This window comes from Melospiza georgiana, chromosome 10 (genome assembly GCF_028018845.1).
Source record: "Melospiza georgiana isolate bMelGeo1 chromosome 10, bMelGeo1.pri, whole genome shotgun sequence".
In the NCBI taxonomy this organism is placed as follows: domain Eukaryota; kingdom Metazoa; phylum Chordata; class Aves; order Passeriformes; family Passerellidae; genus Melospiza; species Melospiza georgiana.
This window is the reverse complement of record NC_080439.1, coordinates 1926477-1949570: the sequence shown is the minus strand read 5'-3', so window position 1 is coordinate 1949570 and position 23094 is coordinate 1926477. Positions and strand designations below refer to the sequence as shown.

At 43.9% G+C, this 23094-nt stretch overlaps 1 protein-coding gene across 1 annotated transcript in view; it reads left to right on the top strand.

Annotated features, from left to right (window-relative positions):
* The first annotated feature begins 546 nt into the window (after positions 1-546).
* PPM1L (protein phosphatase, Mg2+/Mn2+ dependent 1L) overlaps positions 547-23094 on the top strand; it is a 62024-nt gene continuing 39476 nt past the window's right edge. Inside the window, exon 1 of the mRNA XM_058031205.1 lies at positions 547-1090. Coding sequence (XP_057887188.1) covers positions 692-1090 — 399 coding nt within the window. The 5' untranslated portion in view covers positions 547-691. The remainder of the gene's footprint in view (positions 1091-23094) is intronic.

Sequence of the window (23094 nt, the reverse complement as noted above, 5' to 3'; positions counted from 1 at the left end):
TAATTTCAATTACATTTTGATTAAATAATTTTGATTTTTTATTTTAAATTTTTTTTTATTTACATCATACTGATGAAATAATTTTAATTACATTTTGATTAAATAATTTTGATGTTTTCATTTTACAAAGTTTGATTTTTATTAAAATCATTTTGACTAAATAATTTTCTCCTTCTGCCGGCTCCTTCCCCGGCCTTCCCCAGCCTACAACTCCCAGCATGCCCCACACCCCGCCCGCACCGGCGCGCTCCCGCGGGGGCTGCCGGGATTTGTAGTTCAGCGGCGCGGCGGGGGCGGCGGCCGGGACGCTCCGCCCGGGTGGAAGGAGGGCGGGCCGGCGCCGGGCGCGGGGGACACGGGACGCAGGTACCGCGGGCGGCCCTGGCAGCCACCTCCGGACCGAGCGGAGCGGAGCCGAGCCGCGGCGGGCAGCGGCGTTCGGGAGCCATCCGGCGGCGCAGCGCTCGGCGCATCCATCGGCGGGCCCGCGCCCCCGCGGCACGGACGGGGCGCCGCGGGGCCGGGGCGCGGCCGCCGGGAGCAGCGGGAGCGGAGCCGCAGCGAGCGGAGCGGAGCAGAACGGAGCGCGGGGCTCGGCGCTGCCCGGCCGGCCGAGCATGCACTGAGCGAGCGGCCCCGGGCTCGGAGCCGCCCCGCTGCATGCTGTGGGGAGACACGGTCGCGATAATAAATGATAGAGGATACAATGACTTTGCTGTCTCTGCTGGGTCGGATCATGCGTTACTTCTTGCTCAGACCGGAGACCCTGTTCTTGCTGTGCATCAGCCTGGCCCTGTGGAGTTATTTCTTCCACACGGATGAGGTGAAAACCATTGTTAAGTCCAGCAGGGATGCGGTGAAGATGGTGAAGGGCAAGGTGGCCGAGATCATGCAGAATGACAGGCTCGGGGGTTTAGACGTGCTGGACGCTGAGTTCTCCAAGACCTGGGAGTTCAAGAGCCACAACGTGGCTGTCTACTCCATCCAAGGCCGCAGGGATCACATGGAGGACAGGTTCGAAGTAATCACCGACCTGGTGAACAAGACTCACCCCTCCATCTTCGGGATATTTGATGGGCACGGAGGAGAGGCAAGTGCTCAGCTGGAAATAACCAATAATTCAACAACACCAAAAAAAAAGGGGGGATGCGGGAGGGAGGATGGTCCAAGGCAAGGCGTGGATGTGTTCTCACCCACCAGGTTTGTGTGGTTGTCTTGTACATTGTGGGGAGGGGATTTCCTTGCTTTTTGTCTCTGAGAAAGGGCTGTGTAATCCTCCCTTCCCTTTATCCCTCCTTACCCCTTCCACTCTCAGCACGGCACAAATGTGCCCGTACCCCCTTTGCCCTTTGCAGTAGTAGAGGTTTAATTGAAGGCAAGGCTGCTGGAGGTGGCTCTGACGTGCGTGGAATAACGATGATGAGCACAAACTCCCCGGAGTCATCTTTTGTTACAGCCAAGTGTGCTGTGATGTGATTTTGGCAGCGGGCTGGCTGCTCCCCCGGACACAGCCGGGCTCATCGGCTGAGGTGGAACAGGAGCGCTGCTGGAGGATGCTAAAGTGTGCAAAATGTGCTCTGGGTAATTCCCTGTCCGGGGAGCCGAGCACAGCGCGGTGTTTGGGAATTGTGTTTGGGAGTTTATGTCATTAAAGGGGGAGGCAGCAGAGCCGGCATCGTGGCGCTCGGGGCTGGGCGACCTCGGCGCTCTGCCGGGCACGCTGGTATCGGGGTATTCCGGGGGTTCGTGGATGACAAATGTTGGAACTGCAGCTTCCTCTGCCTTGAGGATGTGGTGCTGCCACGCAGCTCTTGGTGTGGCACAAGGCACGCGTTTCGTAACTGTGGGCAAGGACGAGGAGTTCGTCCTTGTGTGGCAAAGCAGCTCCGGCTGGGTGTGAGGGAACCCGCTGGGGTGATGGGAGAAACGCTGGGAATTTTCCGTGAGGGAGGGTGTTCCTCCAGATCCGAGAGTCCAAATCCTTCCTGGAAAAGCTCTGGCAGTGCCCAGGCACTCGCGGGGCACAGGGGTGGCAGCTGCTGCCCTGCTAAACCTGGAAAGGCTCCTGGAAAATCCAGGCCCTGGGCTCGGCTGCCAGGCTTGGGAAGGGACCTGGGCTCTCCTCGCAGCGTCAGCTCTTTGGCCCCCCTTTAAATCAACGCAAACTCTTTGGGTATTGAGGATTGTCGGCTTCGTAAAAAACGCTGAGCTCTGTTTTGGGGGTATTCTGTCTGATTTCAGGTGAGCACAGCAGTGCCAGCTCCTCCTGGCATTCCCAGGCCAGTTCCCTGGGCATGGAGGAGCACGGCTGGCGATGTCTGTGGAACAGGGGTGGCGATGTCCGTGTGTCCCGAAGCATTCCCAGCTTTTTTCCAGGAGCCCTGAGCAGTTCCTTGGGGCCATCTGGCTCCTTTGTGCCCGGAGGAAGGTGCCGGGCTGTGCCTTTGTGTGAGCTGAGTTTCCTTGTGGGAACCCAGCAGCCCAGACAATTGGGGAAATATCCGAGTGGTGTTTTCAAACAGAGCGCTCCGAGGCTGTGGGATCCCGGCTGAAAGGGGGATCTGATTTCTTTCATTAATTTTGTAGCTTGCCCTGCACGAGATGGCGAGCTGAGGGTATTGAATAACCCCCGACCAACGCAGGGAATGTTGGCATTTCGCTAATGTGCCCCGTGGATATTGCCTGCTTTGTTGGGCATCTTGAAATTCCATCCATGGCACGCATTAACGCTGGACCCGTGGAAAACTCATTGGCCTTTTGTATTCTGCTTCCTCAGAACTTGCTCTGATGGATTCAGTGGCAAAGTACAGGCAGGTTTTTAATTTTGAAAGGTTCAACAGAACTCTCCACAGATCTTTTCTAAATTTAGTGGTTTATAAATGTACCCGTCTCGCATCTGTTATTCATAATGGAATCCTAAGTGTTCTTCATGGCCTTTACTCCTACAAAAATAAGTTGAGGACCTAATTAGTTTCGAGTTTTACATTTTAGGTGAAACTGTTCACAAGAACATGAAGTGTGTGCTGAGCATACAGCAAAAAAAAGAAGAAATAATGAGGAACAGTTTTTATTCCTAGCAGGTTTTGAGTAGAAAGCGAGAGAAGAAATAAAAATTTATGCTCTTATTTAATCCCTAGTACATAACACTACATTTTGTGTCTCTATTTGAATGGGGGTTTTGTGTGTCTTAATTTATTTTCATTTTTTATGAACATCAAATACTCTGTGAAACACTTCATCTACGCACTTAGCGAAGCCTTTGTGAAGGTTAAATTTTCCATATGGGCTCCCATTAAATTTCTTTATGTGTATTTAAAGAATAAAGAACAGCTGATCCCTGGGGTTACGTGTGAAACAAACTGTTCTGTATGGGGAGAAATTTGTTTTTTCAAGCAGCCAATACCAGAAATGAGATGCCAGGTTAATTATTTGCAGCTATATGCAAGGGAGCCTGTCTCCATTAATTACTTCCTGCCACATCCCATTGAAGTGGAAGGATGGAGGAGCGTGATTCAAGCAGCTTCAATTACTGCGCACTGCTAATTTATGAAGATTTCTGAGCTTTCATATCACCAACATTTTGCATAAATTCTACTTTTCTCTTATGTCATTTCCTCTTCCAGCTTCCAGTTTTAGCCAGGATAGGTTGGCAGACATTGCTTTGGATTTTGTGGGTGGCTTGAGAAGGGAGCAAGCAAAAATAATTAATAATGCTCTAGTTTGGTGCAGTAACTTCTGAAAGGCAAGAAGATTTCAGAGAGAAAATTGGATGTGGGGTGTGTAGTGCAGTCTTTTATTGAAGGTTAGTTTCTTGGAGAAACTTCTTTTATTAAAGGTTAATTTCTTGGAGATATAATGGTGATGATGATGATAATAATGATGATGATGATGATGCAGAGCAGGTAGAGGTCAAAGAAGAGACCTTTCTAGATCTTCCTTTCATCTTTCTGGATTTAGAAGGAATAAAGAAAAGTTGCTGCCTGTTGTCTCACTGATTGACTTTGGCCAAAGGATCATCCTTCAAGGTGACTTAACTTAGAAAAGAAAAAAATTTCTGTTGCCTCATCAGTTTCTTTTTAAGGTTTAAAAATGCCTTGAGTGCTTTTCTTTTTCTTGCCCTTTTCCCTTTATTTAGGAATTTTGGGGCTGTCCAGGCTGGAAGATGGAGCACTATCAAACTCTACAAATGACCAAATAACAAATGATGAGCTGGGAAACTGAGCTGAGGAAAGGCTGGCTGCTTAATGAGAGTGATTTCCCTATTTTAACTACCATTTACTCTCAAATATTTAAGGTTTAAGCACGCAGTTTAATGAGATCTCAGCATTAGACAAGGGCAAAATAGCTCAGCTCCCATCTGCAGTTTTATAGTTATGGCTCTGCTGTAAATCATTGGTTTTTTCCTAACCCTGTGGGGTGAAGGTTTTAAAAATAATTATGGTAATAGATAGTACCTTCCTCTGCCTGGGCTTGTTTGCAGTTGCAAACGGATGTGGGAAATTACAGCTCAGTAACTGTCTCATAAAGAAATGTCTCTTTTTTATTTCCCTCCACCTCCTGAACGGGGACGTGGCGGGGCTTGTCCCTCATGATGTGTAGCTGTGGGGAAGAGCTTTTTCTGCCTGGAATAATTGGGCTCTGGAGCTGCTGAGCCAGTGGTTTAGGATGGAAAATGCACATTTTTATTTTTATTTTTTTATTCCCAGCGCAGGGAAAAGGCTGGGGAGCTGGGATGGGGAAGGAGAGAACGGCGTGGGGCTCAGGACCTTGATATCAGCAGCACCAAGTGCTGGCTGAAAGTCTCTGGTTGCTGATTAACTGAGAAAGACACCAAAAAAAAAAAAAAAAAAAAAGGAAAAAAAGAAAGGGAAAGGTCAGAAGATAACGGTGGAGAGTCCTGAGGAGCTGGTGTGAGGCTGTGGAATGGGAATGCTGAGGTGAGGCCTGGAGGAGAGGGCACTGTGCCAGCTGTGTTTGAACAAAGCTGCTGTGCATTCCAGCCCAGCTCTCTGATCCTGACAGCAGAAGGTGTTTGTGCTGTGCTGAAACAAGAGAAAGCTGCCAATTTCACAATTTTAGTTCATTTTTTGGGGTTTTTTTAATCTGCTAATTCTCATTCCAGCCCCATCCCTGTGATGCTGAACTACTTAAGCAATGTCAGCAATGAAAATTTATCTATTTATCTATCAGGCTTTTGAGTCAAGGCCATTCAGGACTGATGGCTTGGGATTTTATAAAAGGTAGGAATAAATCAAACACAGGCTTTGGAGTTTCTCTGGATGTTACAGCCCGGTTGTAAGGAGAAGTCTTTGAGGGTTTGCAGTTTTTAAACAGAAACTGCCAGCATGGTTTTCCTTTTATAGTAACTTCCTTTGGTTTCTAATCTAGAATCTATTGCAAAGTGCCCAAATGTTTGAATAAATATTTACATAGGTGAGGTCATGGTGATAGGCAAGTCCCAAATCTGCTTATGAATTCCCCTCCAGTGGCCTAAAACACAAGTCAGAAATGACCTACAGGAACATTCCTGTCATTTTGTTCAGTTTATCCAAGTTTTAGTCTTGCATATCATGCTCCAGGATTATGATTTTCACCCTACTACACAATACTGATTCGATTCAGGGTTAAACTCTATGCTCATTTGCTGTACAAAAATTGATTAAAATGCTGTAAAAAGCTGTAATTGGAAGGAGGGACTTTAATTGCTGCCATTCAGGGCTGTATCATTGGGTGTAGGATTGAGCCTTTTTTCAATTCTGATAACAATCAAGAAGCCAATTAATTTTTAATGTGTTTTGCCAGCTTTGTTTTAATCGGTGTGTTTCCCTGTCTGGGCTCTCAGGCTGCCAACAGATTGCCACTGGTTTAATGAAATCAATTTTGATTATGAGAGGCTTTCAGATTATGAAAGTCATTGAAGTTTTCCCCATGAACTTGAGGAACTCAGGACTCCTCCACGGGATGTGTCCCTGTTGGGAATTGCTGTGAATGGGGAGGAAACAATCTTGGAGCAGTGGGATTTTATTAATTTCTGTCCCTAGCTCAGGAGTTTGGGTATTTTTGTGTGAGAGAAAAAAAAGAAAAATAAATTCAGGTCCTCTGTCATGTGGGTTAATTAAACCAGCAGATTGCTCTGCCTCCAGTGTGGCGTTTCCAGCAGCTCTTTTGGAGCACAGTAGGATTTCTCCTCCCTCCCTTTTTGCTAGAAACCCAAATATTTACGGTGTAAATTGTGCCTTAAAGCTGTGATTTGGCTTCTGGCAGTTTCACTTCTGAAACAATCTCCTGGCACGTGGTTGCTGTGTTGTGCTGCTGGCTGGTTGCTGCTGGTGGCTGCAGTTTCCTGCAGCAGTTTTGGCGCTGTGGCCATGTCCCATGCTCGTGGCAGGATTCCCATGCGCTGCTTTTGCCACTTCTCAATTTTTTATTCATTTTTTCAGCGCTTTTCAGCCCTGCCCCTCTTCAGCTGGGGTTTTGTGTCTTCCTCAGCACGCAGGTGTTGCCTGCTCCGAAGTGAAATTCCAGCTTTCCTCAGCCCCAGCAGCCTTTGGACACATTGATCTGCTCAGAAATGAGTGGGGCTGTGCTGTGGGATCAGCCAGGTTTGGGGATCCAGCTCTGGAAGTGTCCAAAGGCTTTGGAGCATCTTGGTCTAGTGGGAGGTGTCCCTGCCCCTGGGATGGGATGGGTTTTAGGGTCCCTTCCACCCCAAAGCAGTGTAGGAAAGGCAGTGCAGAGGAACCTGGCGCTCATTTTTCTCAGGTCTCAAGGTTTAGTTCTTGCTCTTCCCTCAGAGCACAGCACAGAAACCCTGACAGATCTGGGAAAAGGAACAAAATGCTCGTGTGCTCCTCCTGCTTTGAATCTCTGCCCTTGCAGGGAGACTTCCAAACCTAATTTAAGGGCAGCAGCTGCTCTAATTATGAACAGAAAGTCACACGCCTCTTGCTCCAGTTTTTCACTCAATAATTTTTGGTAAATGCTCCAAGTTTAAGTAAATTCAGCCCTTTGGGCCCTACTGCACCCCCTGCTCTGTGCCCCACACAGACCCCTCACCCCCATTGCTCATCCCTGCTGGTCCTGTGGCCACTCTGCTGTCCCTCATCCCTCAAACCCTCAGGGAATGCTGTGTCCCAAGGAGCTGTGCCCATTCCAGGTCCCCTGGGATAGATTTTGTTCTTTAAAACAGATTTTGGAGCTCCAGTTCCCTCTGGCTGCCCCTCCTGGAGCTCAGGTTCTCCAGATCCCAGCCCAGCTGGCCAGACCAGTTCCTCTGGCCCAACCCCAGCCCAGGAGCCCTCCCATGTAGGAGATGGTCATCAGCACTTAATGACTAGTTCTTTATGAGCCTGTGGAGTTTCACTTCACCCAGAAGGTCAGGAAACAGCAAAAGCAATCCCAAAAGGGAGTTTTCATCCTGACAAAAATATCCAGTGCTGGATCTCCAGGCTGTTGTAATATGTGTGTAAAATCAGGAGTTGTAACAAGCTGCAGATTTTTTTTCTCTCTTTTGGGCTGTTTTATCTGCTTTTACTCCTGTTTTTTAGCTGGTGTTAAACACTTCAATGTTAAACACTGCTGGTTTTATTAAAGCAGTTTAAAGCTTGTGCCAAAAGTAGGTTTTATTTGAAAGCAGCATGGCTTTGAAAAAATGCAAATTTCGTTACAGTTTATGAGAGAAGAAAGGTTTGCAGGTGCCAGAATACTGACAAATACTCAGGGTAAGTGAGACTGGTGAGAATGGTAAATTTTAGTTGAAATAATTGCTCATTCATGCCGTGAAATTGATGTTTATATGGCAAATACAGCCTGGACCAGATCAGGCCTGATCCAGGAAGGATCAAGGGGAATATTTTGGTCCTGCTATAAACCAGAAATAACAGAAAGCTGTTGTTAAGAGCAGGCTCTCAGCTCTGGAGTGGTTTGCCATCAAATAATGTGGATGGAGGAGAAATCCACTTTTCTTTCTGCTCCTGTGGAAAAGCCATCCCAGAAAAGCAGCTGGTGGTGGAAACACTGAGCTGGGATCTTGGGATTGGGGTGTTGGGTGAGGAGCAAAGGGGACGGGGGGAAAGAGGGGTGAGAAAAAGGGACGGGGGAAAGAAGGGTGAGAAAAGGGGATGGGGGAAGGAGGGAGTGAGAACAGGGGAGAAGGGAAAGAAGGGTGAGAAAAGGGGATTGGGGAAAGAGGGGTGAGAACAGGGGACAGGGGAAAGAGGGGTGAGAAATGGGGACAGGGGAAAGAGGGGTGAGAAATGGGGACAGGGGGAGAGGGGTGAGAAATGGGGAGAAGGGGAAAGAGGGGTGAGAAATGGGGAGAAGGGGAAAGAAGGGTGAGAAAAGGGGAGAAGGGGAAAGAGGGGTGAGAAATGGGGACGGGGGAGAGGGGTGAGAAATAGGGATTGGGGAAAGAGGGGTGAGAAAGGGGAGAAGGGGAATGACGGGTGAGCAGAGTAGAAAAAGAGAAAGGGATGAGCAGAATGGACAAAGGGAAGGAGGGATGAGCAAAGGGGACAAAGGGAGGGAAGGATGAGCAGAGTGGACAAGGGAAAAGAGGGGTGAGCAGAGTAGACAAGGGCAGAGTGGAAAGAAGGATGAGTGGACAGAAGGAAGGAGGGATGAGCAAAGGGGACAAAGGGAGGGAAGGAAGGATGAGCAGAGTGGACAAAGGGAAGGAGGGATGAGCAAAGGGGACAAGGGCAGAGAAGAAGGAGCGTCATTCTTTGGGTTAAGCCCATCCCCACGCCCCGAGAGCAGCGAGGCAGCACAAAGGGCTGTCCTGCTGCTCCATGAACTGGCTGTGATGCTGGAACATCTCCTGCTCTCATCATGTGTGACCCTCCCAGCTGTGGGAGCAGTGACATCTCCAGCCACACGATCACAGGGGGTGTTCTCACTGCTGAGCCACATCACCATCAGCCACAGCTCCTCGTGTGGGCAAGCCTCAGAGCTCCCCTGGAGAAATGAGCACTTATTTGCATTTACTTTCAGCACCAAAATGTTATCCCTTGCAGATTTGCTCATTGTCGTAAGTGTTGATAAAGCCTTTTTTATTTTTTTCCCTCTGAATCCCCTTCAGGGGTAAACATTTGATTTTATTAAGTTCTGTTATAATAGCTGAAGCTGTCATACAGTGCTGCTTTCAATCAATATGCTTTTTTATGTAATAAATCTCCTTACTTTTCATTCTCTTCCCGAAAGAAAACTGCTGGAAGGTGTGAAACATTTCTTCTGGGGGAAAAGTGCGTGGTCCATAATACAGCTCTGTGCTATGCCACTACTTTAAACTTCATTTTAAATGGGAATGTGATTTATTTCCAGGTAATCTGTGCATGCACTGCATTTTCCCTGGAATGTGTGCTCCCTCCAGACAAACACTGAGCTATTGAAGTATCTGATTGTGGTTGGCATGAAATAAAATCTCTGTCCAAAGCTGTGTGCTTCAGGAATGAAGTGTGGGAGTAGGAGGAAGGGGAGAAGGAACATGCTTGTCTCTTTAGTGTTCTTGATGTTTATACCCCTGAGCTTTCATCTGCTTTCGTGCTTTGCAGAGTGAATGGTGTTTTTCTGATTTTTATAGCTTTTGTTTTATTGCTCAAGTGTTTTTGGAGATGTCTAAGACATTATGTAGGATGTGGAAGGTGCTTTTCGTGCTGGGTTTTTTTTTAATGTGGGATATATGTGATGTGGTTCCTGTGGTTTTATTTCTGCTGGCAAGCAGGGAAGTTGGGCAGCAGTCTGGATAATCCCACCATACAAAACTAATTTTTCATGTGATATTTATTCCTAATTATCTGAAGTTTGGCTGTTTATTATTGTGGGAGAAAAGGGGAACCACAGCTGAAGTTTGGCCCTTTATTGGTGTGGAAGGAAAGGGAAATCCTGAAGGTTGGTGAAAAAAGGGAAACCACATCTGAAGTTTGGCTCTTTGTTGGTGTGGAAGAAAAGGGGAATTAGAGCAGGAGAAGCAGCAAAAACCAGTCTCCAGCTCCCAAGGAGGAGAGAAGCAGCAGCCCTGGGAAGGAGACAATCCCAGTTCCCCAAAGTGGAGTTAACTCAGGGATGTGCACTTTGGTGGGAGATGCCAAACTGGTGGAATCCAGCCAACACCTGAGGGGCTGGATTTGTTTTAGGCGATTCCTGAGTCAGGATAATGCTGGTTTTATTTGGTGCTGGATTTGTTTTGGGTGATTCCTGCTCAGGATTATCCTGGTTTTGTTTGGTGCTGGATTTGTTTTAGGTGGTTCCTGCTCAGGATTATCCTGGTTTTCCCTCTGAGCTGGATTTGTTTTAGGTGATTCCTGGGTCAGGATTATCCTGGTTTTATTTGGAGATGGATCTGTGTGTGAGTTGAGTCCCATGGTCAGGATAATCCTGGTTTTATTTGGTGCTGGATTTGTGTATGTGGAGATTCCTGTGTCAGGCTGATCCTGGTTTTATTTGGTGCTGGATTTGTGTGTGAGGTGATTCCTGATCAGGATGATCCTGGTTTTATTTGATGCTGGATTTTGATTCCTGGTCAGGCTGATCCTGGTTTTATTTGATGCTGGATTTGTCTTAGCTGATTCCTGAGTCAGGATGATCCTGGTTTTCCCTTAGAGCTCGATTTGTTTTAGGTGATTCCTGGTCAGGCTGATCCTGGTTTTGTTCAGTGCTGGATTTTGATTCCTGGTCAGGCTGATCCTGGTTTTATTTGGTGCTGGATTTGTGTGTGAGGTGACTCCCATGGTCAGGATGATCCTGGTTCACCCTTGGTGCTGGATTTGTGTGTGAGGTGATTCCCAGGTCAGGATGACCCTGGTTTTATTTGTTGCTGGATTTGTTTTAGGCGATTCCTGGTCAGGCTGATCCTGGTTTTATTTGGTGCTGGATTTGGTTTCAGTGATTCCTGGTCAGGCTGATCCTGGTTTTATTTGTTGCTGGATTTGTTTTAGGCAATTCCTGGTCAGGCTGATCCTGGTTTTATTTGTTGCTGGATTTGTTTTAGGCAATTCCTGGTCAGGCTGATCCTGGTTTTCCCTCAGAGGCCGGGGAAGCAGCCAGCCCCATGTTTTGGCATCTCTCCTTTGTGGCTCTCCAAGCAGCCCTTGCAGTGCTGTAACCCCGGGTGTTTTGGGCACTAAACTTTGCCCTCATTGTTTCTGCCACATCTCTGCCGTGCTGGCACAAATTCCAGCCTGAGCTGGTGCTCAGGACAGAGGAACAAAGAGTGGGAGCAGCTGCCATGGTGCCAGTGCCAGTTGGCATCAGCCAGCAGAGAGAGCCCCAGGCAGCCCCCATCAATATCAATATCAATATTAATATAAAACTGTTTCATCCACAGAGAATTCGGGGTGACACACCCTCATTCTCCTCAGTGTTTGGTGCTGTCATATAAAAACCATCCCCGAATTTGACTTTTGAAAAGCCTGAGGACTGCAGTCACAGGAGTGGCTCGGGAGTGAAGCAACGAGGGAACTCTCAGAGGATGAGCGTTGCATGAAGGATTTGTAATCCTTGGCAATTAGGAAATTGTTGCTGAGGTTAATGGGGATATTATTTTTAACTTTGAGGGCAGGAGTAATCTCCTGCCTCCGGGATAGAATCATTTCAATCAGTGCTTTAAATAAGCACTTTCTGGGATTGTTTAAATTGACAAACATTCAAATCATCAACCTGAATTCTTTTTTAGCTGTTATGTACCCTGATATATTCACATTATTTTTATTTTGCATCGAGGCAGAATGGTATTTACTACCAGTGTTTAGTTGTGTCAGGTTGGCCGTTTTTCCCTGTTTTTTTCTTTTTTGTGGATATCATTACTGTAAATAAAAGTAGAATGAAAAGCTAAATGAGAGGCCAAATACCGTGATGAGATCAAGAACCTTCTCCTCAGGCTCCATTTATAGCTGGAATTAGAGACAGACAAGAACTGGAGATAATTATACTCATGGTAACCACATCTTCAAAGAGAATGATGGCAAAATAATAATTTATTTTTAAAAACCACAATTTTTTCCTGCTTTTAGGAGAAACTCCTAGGGGCTGGTTACCACTCTTTTTTCTTTAACCTTCAGAGGCAAACACGTGCTGTTTACATCTGTAATTCCAATTAATTATCATACTAGGGGGATAGATTAGGGTATATTCTCGAGATTTTCATTAATAGTTTTATTTTTGAACAATTAAAAAAAAAAGGTAACTTAACATTCATTCTTTCAGGTGTGATTATTTTCAATATCCCAGGCCACGTGAACTGCTTGCAGTCAGTAAACATTTTAATTAGATTTTTTTAAGGTGATAGAGTATATTCTCGGGCATTGAGAAATAAATTTTTGTTAATAGTTCTACTTTTAAACAACTTTTTTTTTTTTTTAAAGAAGCAACTTATTTGCCTTTTTTGTGTTGTATCACAGCTCGGGGCAGTAACTGCACACGGGTTCAGGCTGCAGCACTGCATGTGATGAGTAGAAAAATATTCCAAATAAATTTAGGGAATAACTTGGGATGCTTTGGAGCAGTCCAGGCTTTTGAGCTGCCTCAGTTGGAGTTTGTGTACTTTAAAGTGTCCATGTAAACATTCACTCTTCCAGGTGTGATTATTTTCATTATCCAAGGCCATTTGAACCTCTTGCAGTTATTAAACTTTTTATTTAGATTTTTTTAAGGTGATAGAGTATATTCTCAGGCTTTGAGAAATAAATTTTTGTTAATACTTTTAAGCAACTTAGAAAAAAAAAAAGGCAACTTATTTGCCTTTTTGTGTTGTATCACAGCTCTGGGCAGTAGCTGCACACAGGGTCAGGCTACAGCACTGCATGTGATGAGTAGAAAAATACTCCAAATAAATTTAAGAAATCTCTTGGGATGTACTGGAGTACTCCAGGCTTTTGAGCTGCCTCAGTTGCAGTGTGTGTATTTTGAAGTGTCCCTGTAAACATTCATTATTCCAGGTGTGATGATTTTCATTATCCGAGGCTGTTTGAACCTCTTGCAGGTAGTCAACATTTTAATTAGATTTTTTTAAGATTATATTCTTAGATTTTTAAGAATATATTCTCAGGCTTTGAGAAATAATTTTTTATTAATAGTTTTGCTTTTAAACAACTTTTTTGTTTTTTAAAAGGCAACTTATTTGCCTTTTCATGTTGCGTCACAAGGGTCAGGCTGCAGCACTGCATGTGATGAGTGGAAAAACATTCCAAATAAATTTAGGGAATAATTCAGGATATGTTGGAGCACTCCAGGCTTTTGAGCCGCCCGAGTTTGTGTGTTCTGGAGCGTCCCTGTAAGCATTGCCCTGAGAGCTGAGCTGCGGGCACAAGAGCCAAGGAAGGGGTTTGCAGCTGCGGATTGGGAGGAGTTGTCTCAAGTGCAGCTTTTAAAAGCTTTTTTGGCACAGTGGTGTCCATCTTATTATGGAGAGACCTGCCTGGGAGGGAAGATGGTGTGGGTGAGTAACGGGAGAGGCTGTAACCTCAAACCTATTATAGAAAAGAGATATTTTTACTGGAATGTTTTGTTGCTGAGTTTCCCAGCACCTGCAGTTGGCAGGAGAGCTAAACACAATTCCAGTGGCAAACACCATTCAACTGAGACTTTTTTTTTTTTAATACAAAAATTGAAAACTTTGTGGGTTTTTTCTGTCTCAGTGGCTTTAATTGACCTCCCTGGGCCTCTGATTGAAAGCCTCTCAAAAGTGGGTCACAAAAACATGTTCTACCTCTGTGAACAGGTGTTTCCAGCTCATTTTACAGGCTCAGATTTCTGCTTATGTCTCTTGGCTGCTCTCACACAAGTCAGGATCACAACTGAAAATAGAAATTTGTAGCCCCTCTCTTGTTTTCTCCCACAGGCAACTGCTCCTTTATTTATTTGTGTTTTTGTGAGACTCCCCCTGTGTGCCTTCTGTTATTTAATGTGACACCAGCACCTTCCTGCTGGGCTCTGCAGGCCCCAGGTGCTTTGTTTAATGGGATTATTAAGAAATTAATGGCACCTAAGACAGGGCAGTACCAATTCCCATTCCAGATCGTGGACCTGGGTGGTTTTTTCACACCAAAATGAGAAACCCTGGTTTGAACCTGGGCCAAACCTTGAGCTGTTGGGCATCTTTTAGATGCATTTTGGTTTGAAACAGTTAAAAAAATGATCTAAATAGCCAGGCAGGGGTGGGGAAGTGGGGATTTCTGATCCCTGCCTTTCTCTTATGTGCAGAATTTGTGGCATTACGGACACCACAAAAAGAGCTTGACTTCTTCGTTTATCACAAAATGAACTGAAGCTCTCAGCAGCCCAAAGAGAGGTTTGAGGGAAAGTTTAAACAACAACAGTGAAGCAGGAAAAGTCTTTTCCTTTCTAGAAGTGTGGTGGTTTCAGGACGCCCACAAGTGAATTAACCCCAGAAGTGAATTAATCCCAAAAGTGAATTTACCCCAGAATTTCAGCCCTTTTTTCTGAGAGCATCACTCCTGTGCTCACCTGTCCCTGGGAAAAGAGCTTGTTGTTCCCTCTCCTTGCAGCAGGAGCCTTTCCATGCAGGCAGGATTTGGAAAATTTGGAATAATTTTCCCTCTCTGGAGCAGCACAAAGGAGAATCTGCAAGAAATGAAAGTGTTGCCTTTGGCTGAAGGGCTGCAGGTGCTGCAGGGTGGGTTCCTGGGGTTGAACTCTTTCTTCTCTCTCATTTTCTGCTCTTGTTTAAAACATGCCCTGGAAAAACTCAAAACCTCCTGGAAGCTTTTGATCCAGCTCCTCAGAGAATGGGGATGTGGGCATGGGCACTGAGCTCTGATTTAAATAAAGAATTAAAGAAGTTAAATTAGGGAACATAACAGGGTTTATGATTCTGATGAAAACGCCCCAGAAGATCGAGTTAAGTGGTTTTTTGGTTTTCACTTTCAAAGTTCCCTTAATAAAACATTTAAAGCCTCCAGATCTGTCTTGAATTAAAGTTGTGTATTGCAGGAAAACTGCTCTTAGCAGTGAGGGGCGTTTCAAGGTGACCAGGGACGAGTTGGGAACAATAAAAAAAATTAAATTAATTACAATGTGGGTGAGGCTGCCTGTGTTTTATCCTCCCTCTGCACAGCCACACGAGGACAGGAAATCCAGTGAAGAAAGCTGAGCAGGATTTTGTTATTGCCTAAAGCTTAGAAAACTCCACACCACAGGAAAGAACCTCCAGGCATTATTTTTGTGCAGCAGGAACTGGTGACATGTTAGGGGGGAAAAAGGAAAAAAAGAGAGAGATAATGAATGGTCAAAAGCAGCAAATATGTATATTTTGTAGGGAGAAGTAATTAGAGATAGGAATGAGCTCCCGCTCAGCCTGGGCTGCCAGGGCATCTCAGCTCCCCAACAACCAGTTTGAAAACACATCAGAGGTGCCTTTTTTCCTGCTCTCATTAAGCTCTGGCAGCCAGGGACGGCATTATTGAAATGTCAGGGTTCAAGAGGCTGCCAGGAAAGGGCTCAGAGCAGGGAAATGCATCCAAACACTCCAGCACAGCTCTTGGTGCTCTCCTGTGTCTGCAGGGGCACCTCCAGGCAGCACAGCTCCCATCCCATCCCTGGGCATCTGGAGCAGCAAGGTGGAAATGTGGAATTGTCACGGTGGGAGCTGCAAGGTGGAAATGTGGAATTGTCACTGTGGGAGCAGCTGGAAATGTGGAATTGTCACTGTGGGAGCAGCTGGAAATGTGGAATTGTCACTGTGGGAGCAGCTGGAAATGGGAATTGTCACTGTGGGAGCAGCTGGAAATGTGGAATTGTCACTGTGGGAGCAGCTGGAAATGTGGAATTGTCACTTGGGAGCAGCAAGGTGGAAATGTGGAATTGTCACTGTGGGAGCAGGAAGATGCAGCTGGAAATGGGAATTGTCACGGTGGGAGCTGCAAGGTGCAGCTGGAAATGTGGAATTGTCACTGTGGGAGCAGCTGGAAATGGGAATTGTCACTGTGGGAGCAGCAAGGTGCAGCAGGAAATGTGGAATTGTCACGGTGGGAGCTGCAAGGTGCAGCTGGAAATGTGGAATTGTCACGGTGGGAGCTGCAAGGTGCAGCTGGAAATGTGGAATTGTCACTGTGGGAGCAGCAAGGTGCAGCTGGAAATGGGAATTGTCACGGTGGGAGCAGCTGGAAATGTGGAATTGTCACTGTGGGAGCAGCAAGGTGCAGCTGGAAATGTGGAATTAGCTGGAATTGTCACTGTGCCCTGTCCTGTGCACCAGGCACAGGGCAGTGATCACTGCATCACTCAGGGGTGACAATTATCAATATAATTATCAATATCCCAAGCCATGGGAACCTCTTGGAGTTAGTAAACTTTGTATTTGGAATGATAGAGTATATTCTCAGACTTTGAGAAATAAGTTTTGTTTATAGTTTTACTTTTAAACAACTTTTTTGGTTTGTTTTTTTTTTTTTTAAGCAACTTATTTGCCTTTTTGTGTTGTGTCACAAGGGTCAGGCTGCAGCACTGCATGTGATGAGTAGAAAAATACTTCAAATAAATTTAGGGAATAATTTAAGATATATTGGAGCACTCCAGACTTTTCAGCTGCCTGGCTTGGAGTTTGAGTTTTCAGAAGTGCCCATGTAAGCATTCACTCTTTTGGGTGTGATTATTTTCAATGTCTGTGGCCATTTGAACTTCCTGGAGTTATTAAACATTTTAATTAGATCTTATCTGCATCAATTGGATAAGAGTGGAGCTGCTGTAAATTGCAGCTGGATTCCAGAGGGGCCAAAGCCAGGCTGGGTTAAAGTGCATTCCTTGGATACCTGGCACTGAAAATGGGGCTTTTTTATCCCTGCCTTCCTCTTTTATGTGCAGAATTTATGGCAGTAAGGGACAGCACAAAAAGAGCTTGACTTCTTCATTTATCAGAAAATAAACTGAAGGTCTGAGCAGGCCAAAGGAGGTTTGAGGGAAAGATTAAAAACAACAGTGAAACAAGTAAAATCCCCTTTCCTTTCCTTTCCTTTCCTTTCCTTTCCTTTCCTTTCCTTTCCTTTCCTTTCCTTTCCTTTCCTTTCCTTTCCTTTCCTTTCCTTTCCTTTCCTTTCCTTTCCTTTCCTTTCCTTTCCTTTCCTTTCCTTTCCTTTCCTTTCCTTTCCTTTCCTTTCCTTTCCTTTCCTTCCCTTCCCTTCCCTTCCCTTCCCTTCCCTTCCCTTCCCTTCCCTTCCCTTCCCTTCCCTTCCCTTCCCTTCCCTTCCCTTCCCTTCCCTTCCCTTCCCTTCCCTTCCCTTCCCTTCCCTTCCCTTCCCTTCCCTTCCCTTCCCTTCCCTTCCCTTCCCTTCCCTTCCCTTCTTTTCCCTTTTTCTTTCCAAAATCAATTCATTTGTTAATAGAATTCTGGTAAAGATAAGAATATCTGGGTTAAATTCTGCTCTGTGTGAGCGATTTCAGTACTAATTACTCATTCTGTGGGTATTACATTTTCTTATTTTACATGCAGCTTTTTAAATCCTTATGTCTCAAAACCCTGAATTCTAAAAGGAATTAAACAATCTGGATTTAGATGGTTTTGGAGCACAGGCATGGAGGTTTGCAAAGCACAATCTCTGGATTTCATCACAGTTAGCAGTGCATTTTTCTGGACGAGGAATTTGCATAGAAATTCATGTCATGAGTCGAGCGTGGGGAGAAGCATGTGTGGGTCACTGTGGGGATGTGAACAGCAGCAGCTCCAAAATGCTCCTTTTCTTGGATTTCTACCCTGAAAATACATTTAACAGAGGTTTAGGAAGAGCTGAGAGGGATCATCTATAAAGTAAAACCAGTTCTTACCTCTGGATTGTTTCAGAGATAACCTGGGCAGTCTGGGCCAGTGGAATGAGGTGATCTTTAGGATCCTTCCTAACCCAAGCTGTTGTAGGATCAGTGATATTTAATTTATTCATTGTCATAGGAATCCAAACTGACTGTAAGGGATGCTCATCCTCCCATCCTTGCCGTGCCACAGCAGCTGCAGGTGGGAGAGCTCCTTGGAGTAACTTTCTGCTCCCATTTTGTAAAGGTTGCTCGAAACTTTGCCCTGTAATTGAAATTCATCAATTTTTCAAATTTTCCCACCCAGGGCAAAAAGTGTAGCTTTATGTTGGCTGAATAATGCATGGCTCCCTGGGTGTGATCCTGCTGCTGCTCTCCTGGCAGGGCATCGATCTGGAGGAGAGGGAAACAGAACCTGGAGACCAAAAAATCCCAAAATTTAATCAGGATGTGAGGAAAACACAGAGAGGCTGAGGCTGCAGCTGGATCCAGCTCATCCCTGTGGTTTTTTGGGGTGTCCAGCACTGCTGCCTGTCCTCTGCTGGTTCTCCCAGCTGTGTTTGCTGGAGCTGACAGAACTGGAGTGGAATGACAACAATTCCTGATGCAGGGAACGCCCTGGGACCTGTCCCGAGCCTGCTGAGCTCGTGGGTGTCACTGCAGCAAGACGAAAACATGGGCAAAATACAGGGGAAACCCAGCTGAACAAAGCTTGGGGCCTTATGGAAGAAAAAGCGGAGATTTCTGTGGAAAAAAATTAAAAATACCCCAAGGAAACCTCGTGATGCTTCCCCAGCTACAGGAGGTCCCTCTGAAAAGTTGCATTTTGAATTTATCAGAGCCAAACGTCAGGAGCTGAAGTCAAAACCGTGTAGGAAATGAAAAATCTGTGGGCATTGTTGGTGTTTAGGTCTATTAGTCAAGATTTGTTATTTTGAACTGTTCCAAGTGCAGAATGGGATTGGGACATGAGAGGCTCTGTGATGTTCCTGCCTCCAGAATGGGGTGCTGATCCCAAACCTCCCCTCACTGATCCTTCCCGGGGCAAAGCACGGCTTGCTCTCCAGATATTTTGAGTAGCTGCTGTAAACATGAGCCTTTAAATCCATTTTTGGGGTTATTATTTATTTATTTATTTATTGGATAGCGCTTTGCAAACTTCTCTGTTCGTGCTTCAAAACCATCTAAATCCAGATTGTCAAATTCCATTTAGAATTATTTATTATTGTTGGATTTATTAGCCCCCATCTGGAATTAATCCTGTCTTAAGATATGAATTCTCTTCAGAGAAATAATGCAGTTTAATTTTTAAAATGTGGATGTGATCATATTCATTTTATAATTATTTCATATTCACTTTATACTGACATTATATTCATTTAATACTTATTTCATACTCATTTTATACTCATTTCATACTCATTTTACTGTCATACTCTGATTATTTGATCTTCCTCAATCCCAATAAATAACAGGGAAATAAATAACATTTCTTGTAATTCTTTAGGGTTGTTTTGAGGTAATGACCATCCTGTGGCAAATCTTGATTGCACATTTCCTTCTTGAAAAATTAATGTTTGAAAAACTTGCAGTTATTTCCACGCTGAAAGAAAGTAGAAAAGAAGGGAAAATTCTGCTGAAGTGTAAAGGATGTTAATCTCTAAGAACTGCAGGTTAAGTCTCCATTTGATTCTTACTTACTGTACCAAAACCGTGTTGTTATTACTGTTTTAAGTTTCTGAACTTAAAATTATTGCTGCTATTATTATTATTATTATTATTATTATTATTATTATTATTATTATTATTATTAAAGTTTCTGAACCTCTGTAGAAAACATGCAGATTAAACTGTTTCTTTCATTTTTAATTTTTAATTTAATTTTTCTGAGCAGCTGTGTTGCAAGCAAACATCTCATTCCAGGACCATGGAAATACACTTTTTGGGAATGACCATCACAGCTGTGATGCAAACTGGAGCAATTTCCTATCAGAGCGAGAGCGCCTGCAAATTAATCTTTTTTTTAAATATATATAGAAATGAAAACAAATTGAAACAAACCCCCTGTGTAATTTGATAATATTTTGACTGGACGAGCAGTTTCCTCCAACCCTCAGCAGTCCAATATAAATAAAACACCAGAATTGCTGTTCCAGGAGGTGTCTGCAGCAGGAGCTCTTTGGGATGAGCTTTTGCTCCTTGTTTTTCCTGGCAGAATTAATGGGATTTTATTCCCAATCTTTTTTTTTTTCCTTTCTCCTACATAAAAACCTTCATGGTTGTGTGCAGCCCTCATCCTCTGATGGTAAAGGGAGAAAATTCCCATTTCTGGGAGCACCTCCAGTGTCCTGAGTGTGACAGCACATCCCAGTGATGGTCACAAATAACCCTTCCCTTGGGCTGCCTTGCCAGGGAGAAAATATTCTTTACGCTGCATAAAACCCACTTGGTATTCTTAAATATGCATGAAATTAAACAGATATTTCTCCCAAGGCAGGGGTTTTGTACAGAGAAATAAATGCTCTGCAAGAGATGGTCCTTGCTTTCCTTGCTGTGGAGAAAAGCTGCAGCAGGAATGTTGGCTGGTAGAAAAAGAAAAGTTTATATGTCTGAATTTTGGAGTTCAAATATTAGACACAATTATGGAAAACTTCAGCGTGGGTTGTGGTGGATCTTTTGGAGGAGTGGGTTGTAGTTGTAGAAGGAAAATGATGAGAAAGGACTTCAGTACAGGACAAGTGGAAAATCCCCGAGTGCAGAGGGTGAACCCAGCTCAGGATATTCCATCCTAGGAATTCTGCTATTCCAGGTACCACCAGGAAATAGGATATTTCAGGAAATAGGATATTCAGGGTGTCACCAGGAATTTGGATATTCCAGATGTCACCAGGAATTCTGCTATTTCAGGTGTCACCAGGAATTTGGATATTCCAGAAATAGAATATTCCAGGTGTCACCAGAAATAAAATATTCCAGGTATCACCAGGAATTTGGATATCCCAGGTAGCACCAGGAATTCTGCCCCATTTCCAGCCTCCTGCTTTGGTGCCTCATGGAAGAAGAAGTGTGGATTTCTGTAGCAAAATTAAAAATGCTCCAAGGAAACGTTGTGGTATTTCCCCAGCTACCAGAGGTCCCAACCCTGCTTTGGGTTTACAGTCAGGGACTCATTTCTGCCCAATCTCACCAAAAACAGCCCCAACCTCTCTGCATCTCCAGCCTGGGGTTGCAGAGGTTCCACGAGGCTGACATTTCATTTACCTGCCCTGAATTGGTTTGCATCAACACACAGCTCCCAAAAATCCTCCAGTGCAGGATTCACCCCATCCCTGCCCTTTCCTGCCTGCCCTGCTCCTCCTCCTGCTGTTTCTGGCCACTCAAAACTCTTCAGCTGAACTTTCCTCCCTCTGCCAGGTTAATTCTCCCTGGGTTTTGCTTCCTCCTCTGCGCTAAAAACAAAAAAAAGGGGGACGGCATTCCTAATTCCACAGTTCCCCTGGGTGCTGTCCTAATAAAAACCCAGCAGGGCAGACTGAAATGAGGTTGGTTTGTGCAGGTGGGTTGGCTCTGCCTCTGCAAGTCTAAAAAATTTCTGTGGTTTGGGGGTTTTTTTCTTGTTTGTGGGCTGCTTTGTGAGGGGAAACAAGCAGAGAAAAGCCCTGGAGCTCAACCCCAGCTGTTGAGTGTACAGTGCAATTTGCTGAAGTAAAGTGTAAAAAAATTATGAAGAATTAAAGGGAAAAAGGGGGGGAATATATATATTTAATATACATTTTTATATTTTATATAAATTATATATATATAAAATTTTTAACTTTTATATAATATATAATATATAATATATAATATATAATATATAATATATAATATATAATATATAATATAATATATTCTATTATATAATATACTATATAATATATACTATATCATATATAATATATATGATATCATATATAATATAGTATATAGTATATCGTATATAGTATATAGTATATAGTATATAGTATATAATATACATAATATATAATATAATATATATTATATATGCTATTATAAATAAAATATATATGAAATAATATATAATATTATATAATATATGATACATATTATATATGCTATAATATTAATATTATTGATATTGATACTTATATAATTAATAAATAATTGTTTCTTTAATATTCATATTTAGCTATTTCTGTGGATATATAGATAAACAAACAAAATATAGATATTTGGGGTTATTTTTTATAATATATATATATCCACTGAAATCAGTTAATCCAGGGATCAGATCAGATCTCTGGAGCTGGAGGAGCCCCAGGAAGGAGCTTGCTTGAAGGACCTGGGTTTTACTGGGTTTTATTTTTCAGCTAAAACTACATGAGTTCATTTATTCCAGAGAGGTGACCGAACCTATAAAAATGGCTTGAAATTATTGAAATTTCTGCTCAGCTTAAACCCAGCTCTGTGTGTGCAGCTTTGGATGTGGGTGGTGTTTGCAGAGTTAAAGTGGATTATTCTTTGTTTTATTCTTTATTTTATCGGTGGTAACTGTGATGTGAGGGGCACCTCATGGAGACAGGGTGGCTGAAATAAAACAGTTTGGTTCTGGAAAAGCTGCCAGTGAAAAAGAATGGGAATTTTGGGGATGAAAGGCTCCATGAGGGATCTGGGATGGTGTTTGTGTGCCAGGTCACTGCACCTGGCTGGGCTCTGAAGTGAGGGGATGGTGATAAACTCCCAATAAATCAATAATTCTGTGCTGTGTTATTCCAGCATCTTTATTTGATTTGTGTTGCAAACCACTCCAATATTTCTCTTTTTTATTTATTTGACAGTGCTACCACTATAAATTAAGCTGGGGGGAGAAGCTGGAGCTCAGCTGCTGCCCTCATCAAGCCAATACTGAACACATCAATAATTTCAATATATCAATAACTTCCCTCTTACTGAAATGCCACATTATTCCATTTCTTTAGCACATTTTTGTTCTCTTGGCCTCATGGCTTGCACTTCCCACATCCTCACCATCCCATTTATTTTCATTTTTCAATGGAAAATGTGTCCAATTCCAAATGGGCTTTTTGTGCTTCCTGACCTGTTTGGCATCATCTCAGCCACATTTCTGAATTTGGAATTGCTTTCATGTGAAAGCAGCCGTCCCATTTGATGTTTGCTCCTTGAAAAGGCACAGATAATCTAATAATAGCTGGAAGTTTGCTAAATAAGGCTCTGCCCAGCACATCTTCTTGTTGCAATAAAGATGTGTTAATTAGTTTTGCTCTCTCTTTGCTCTCCTGGTATTGGTGGAAATCAGCTCTGATCTGATGAGTCTGGGGA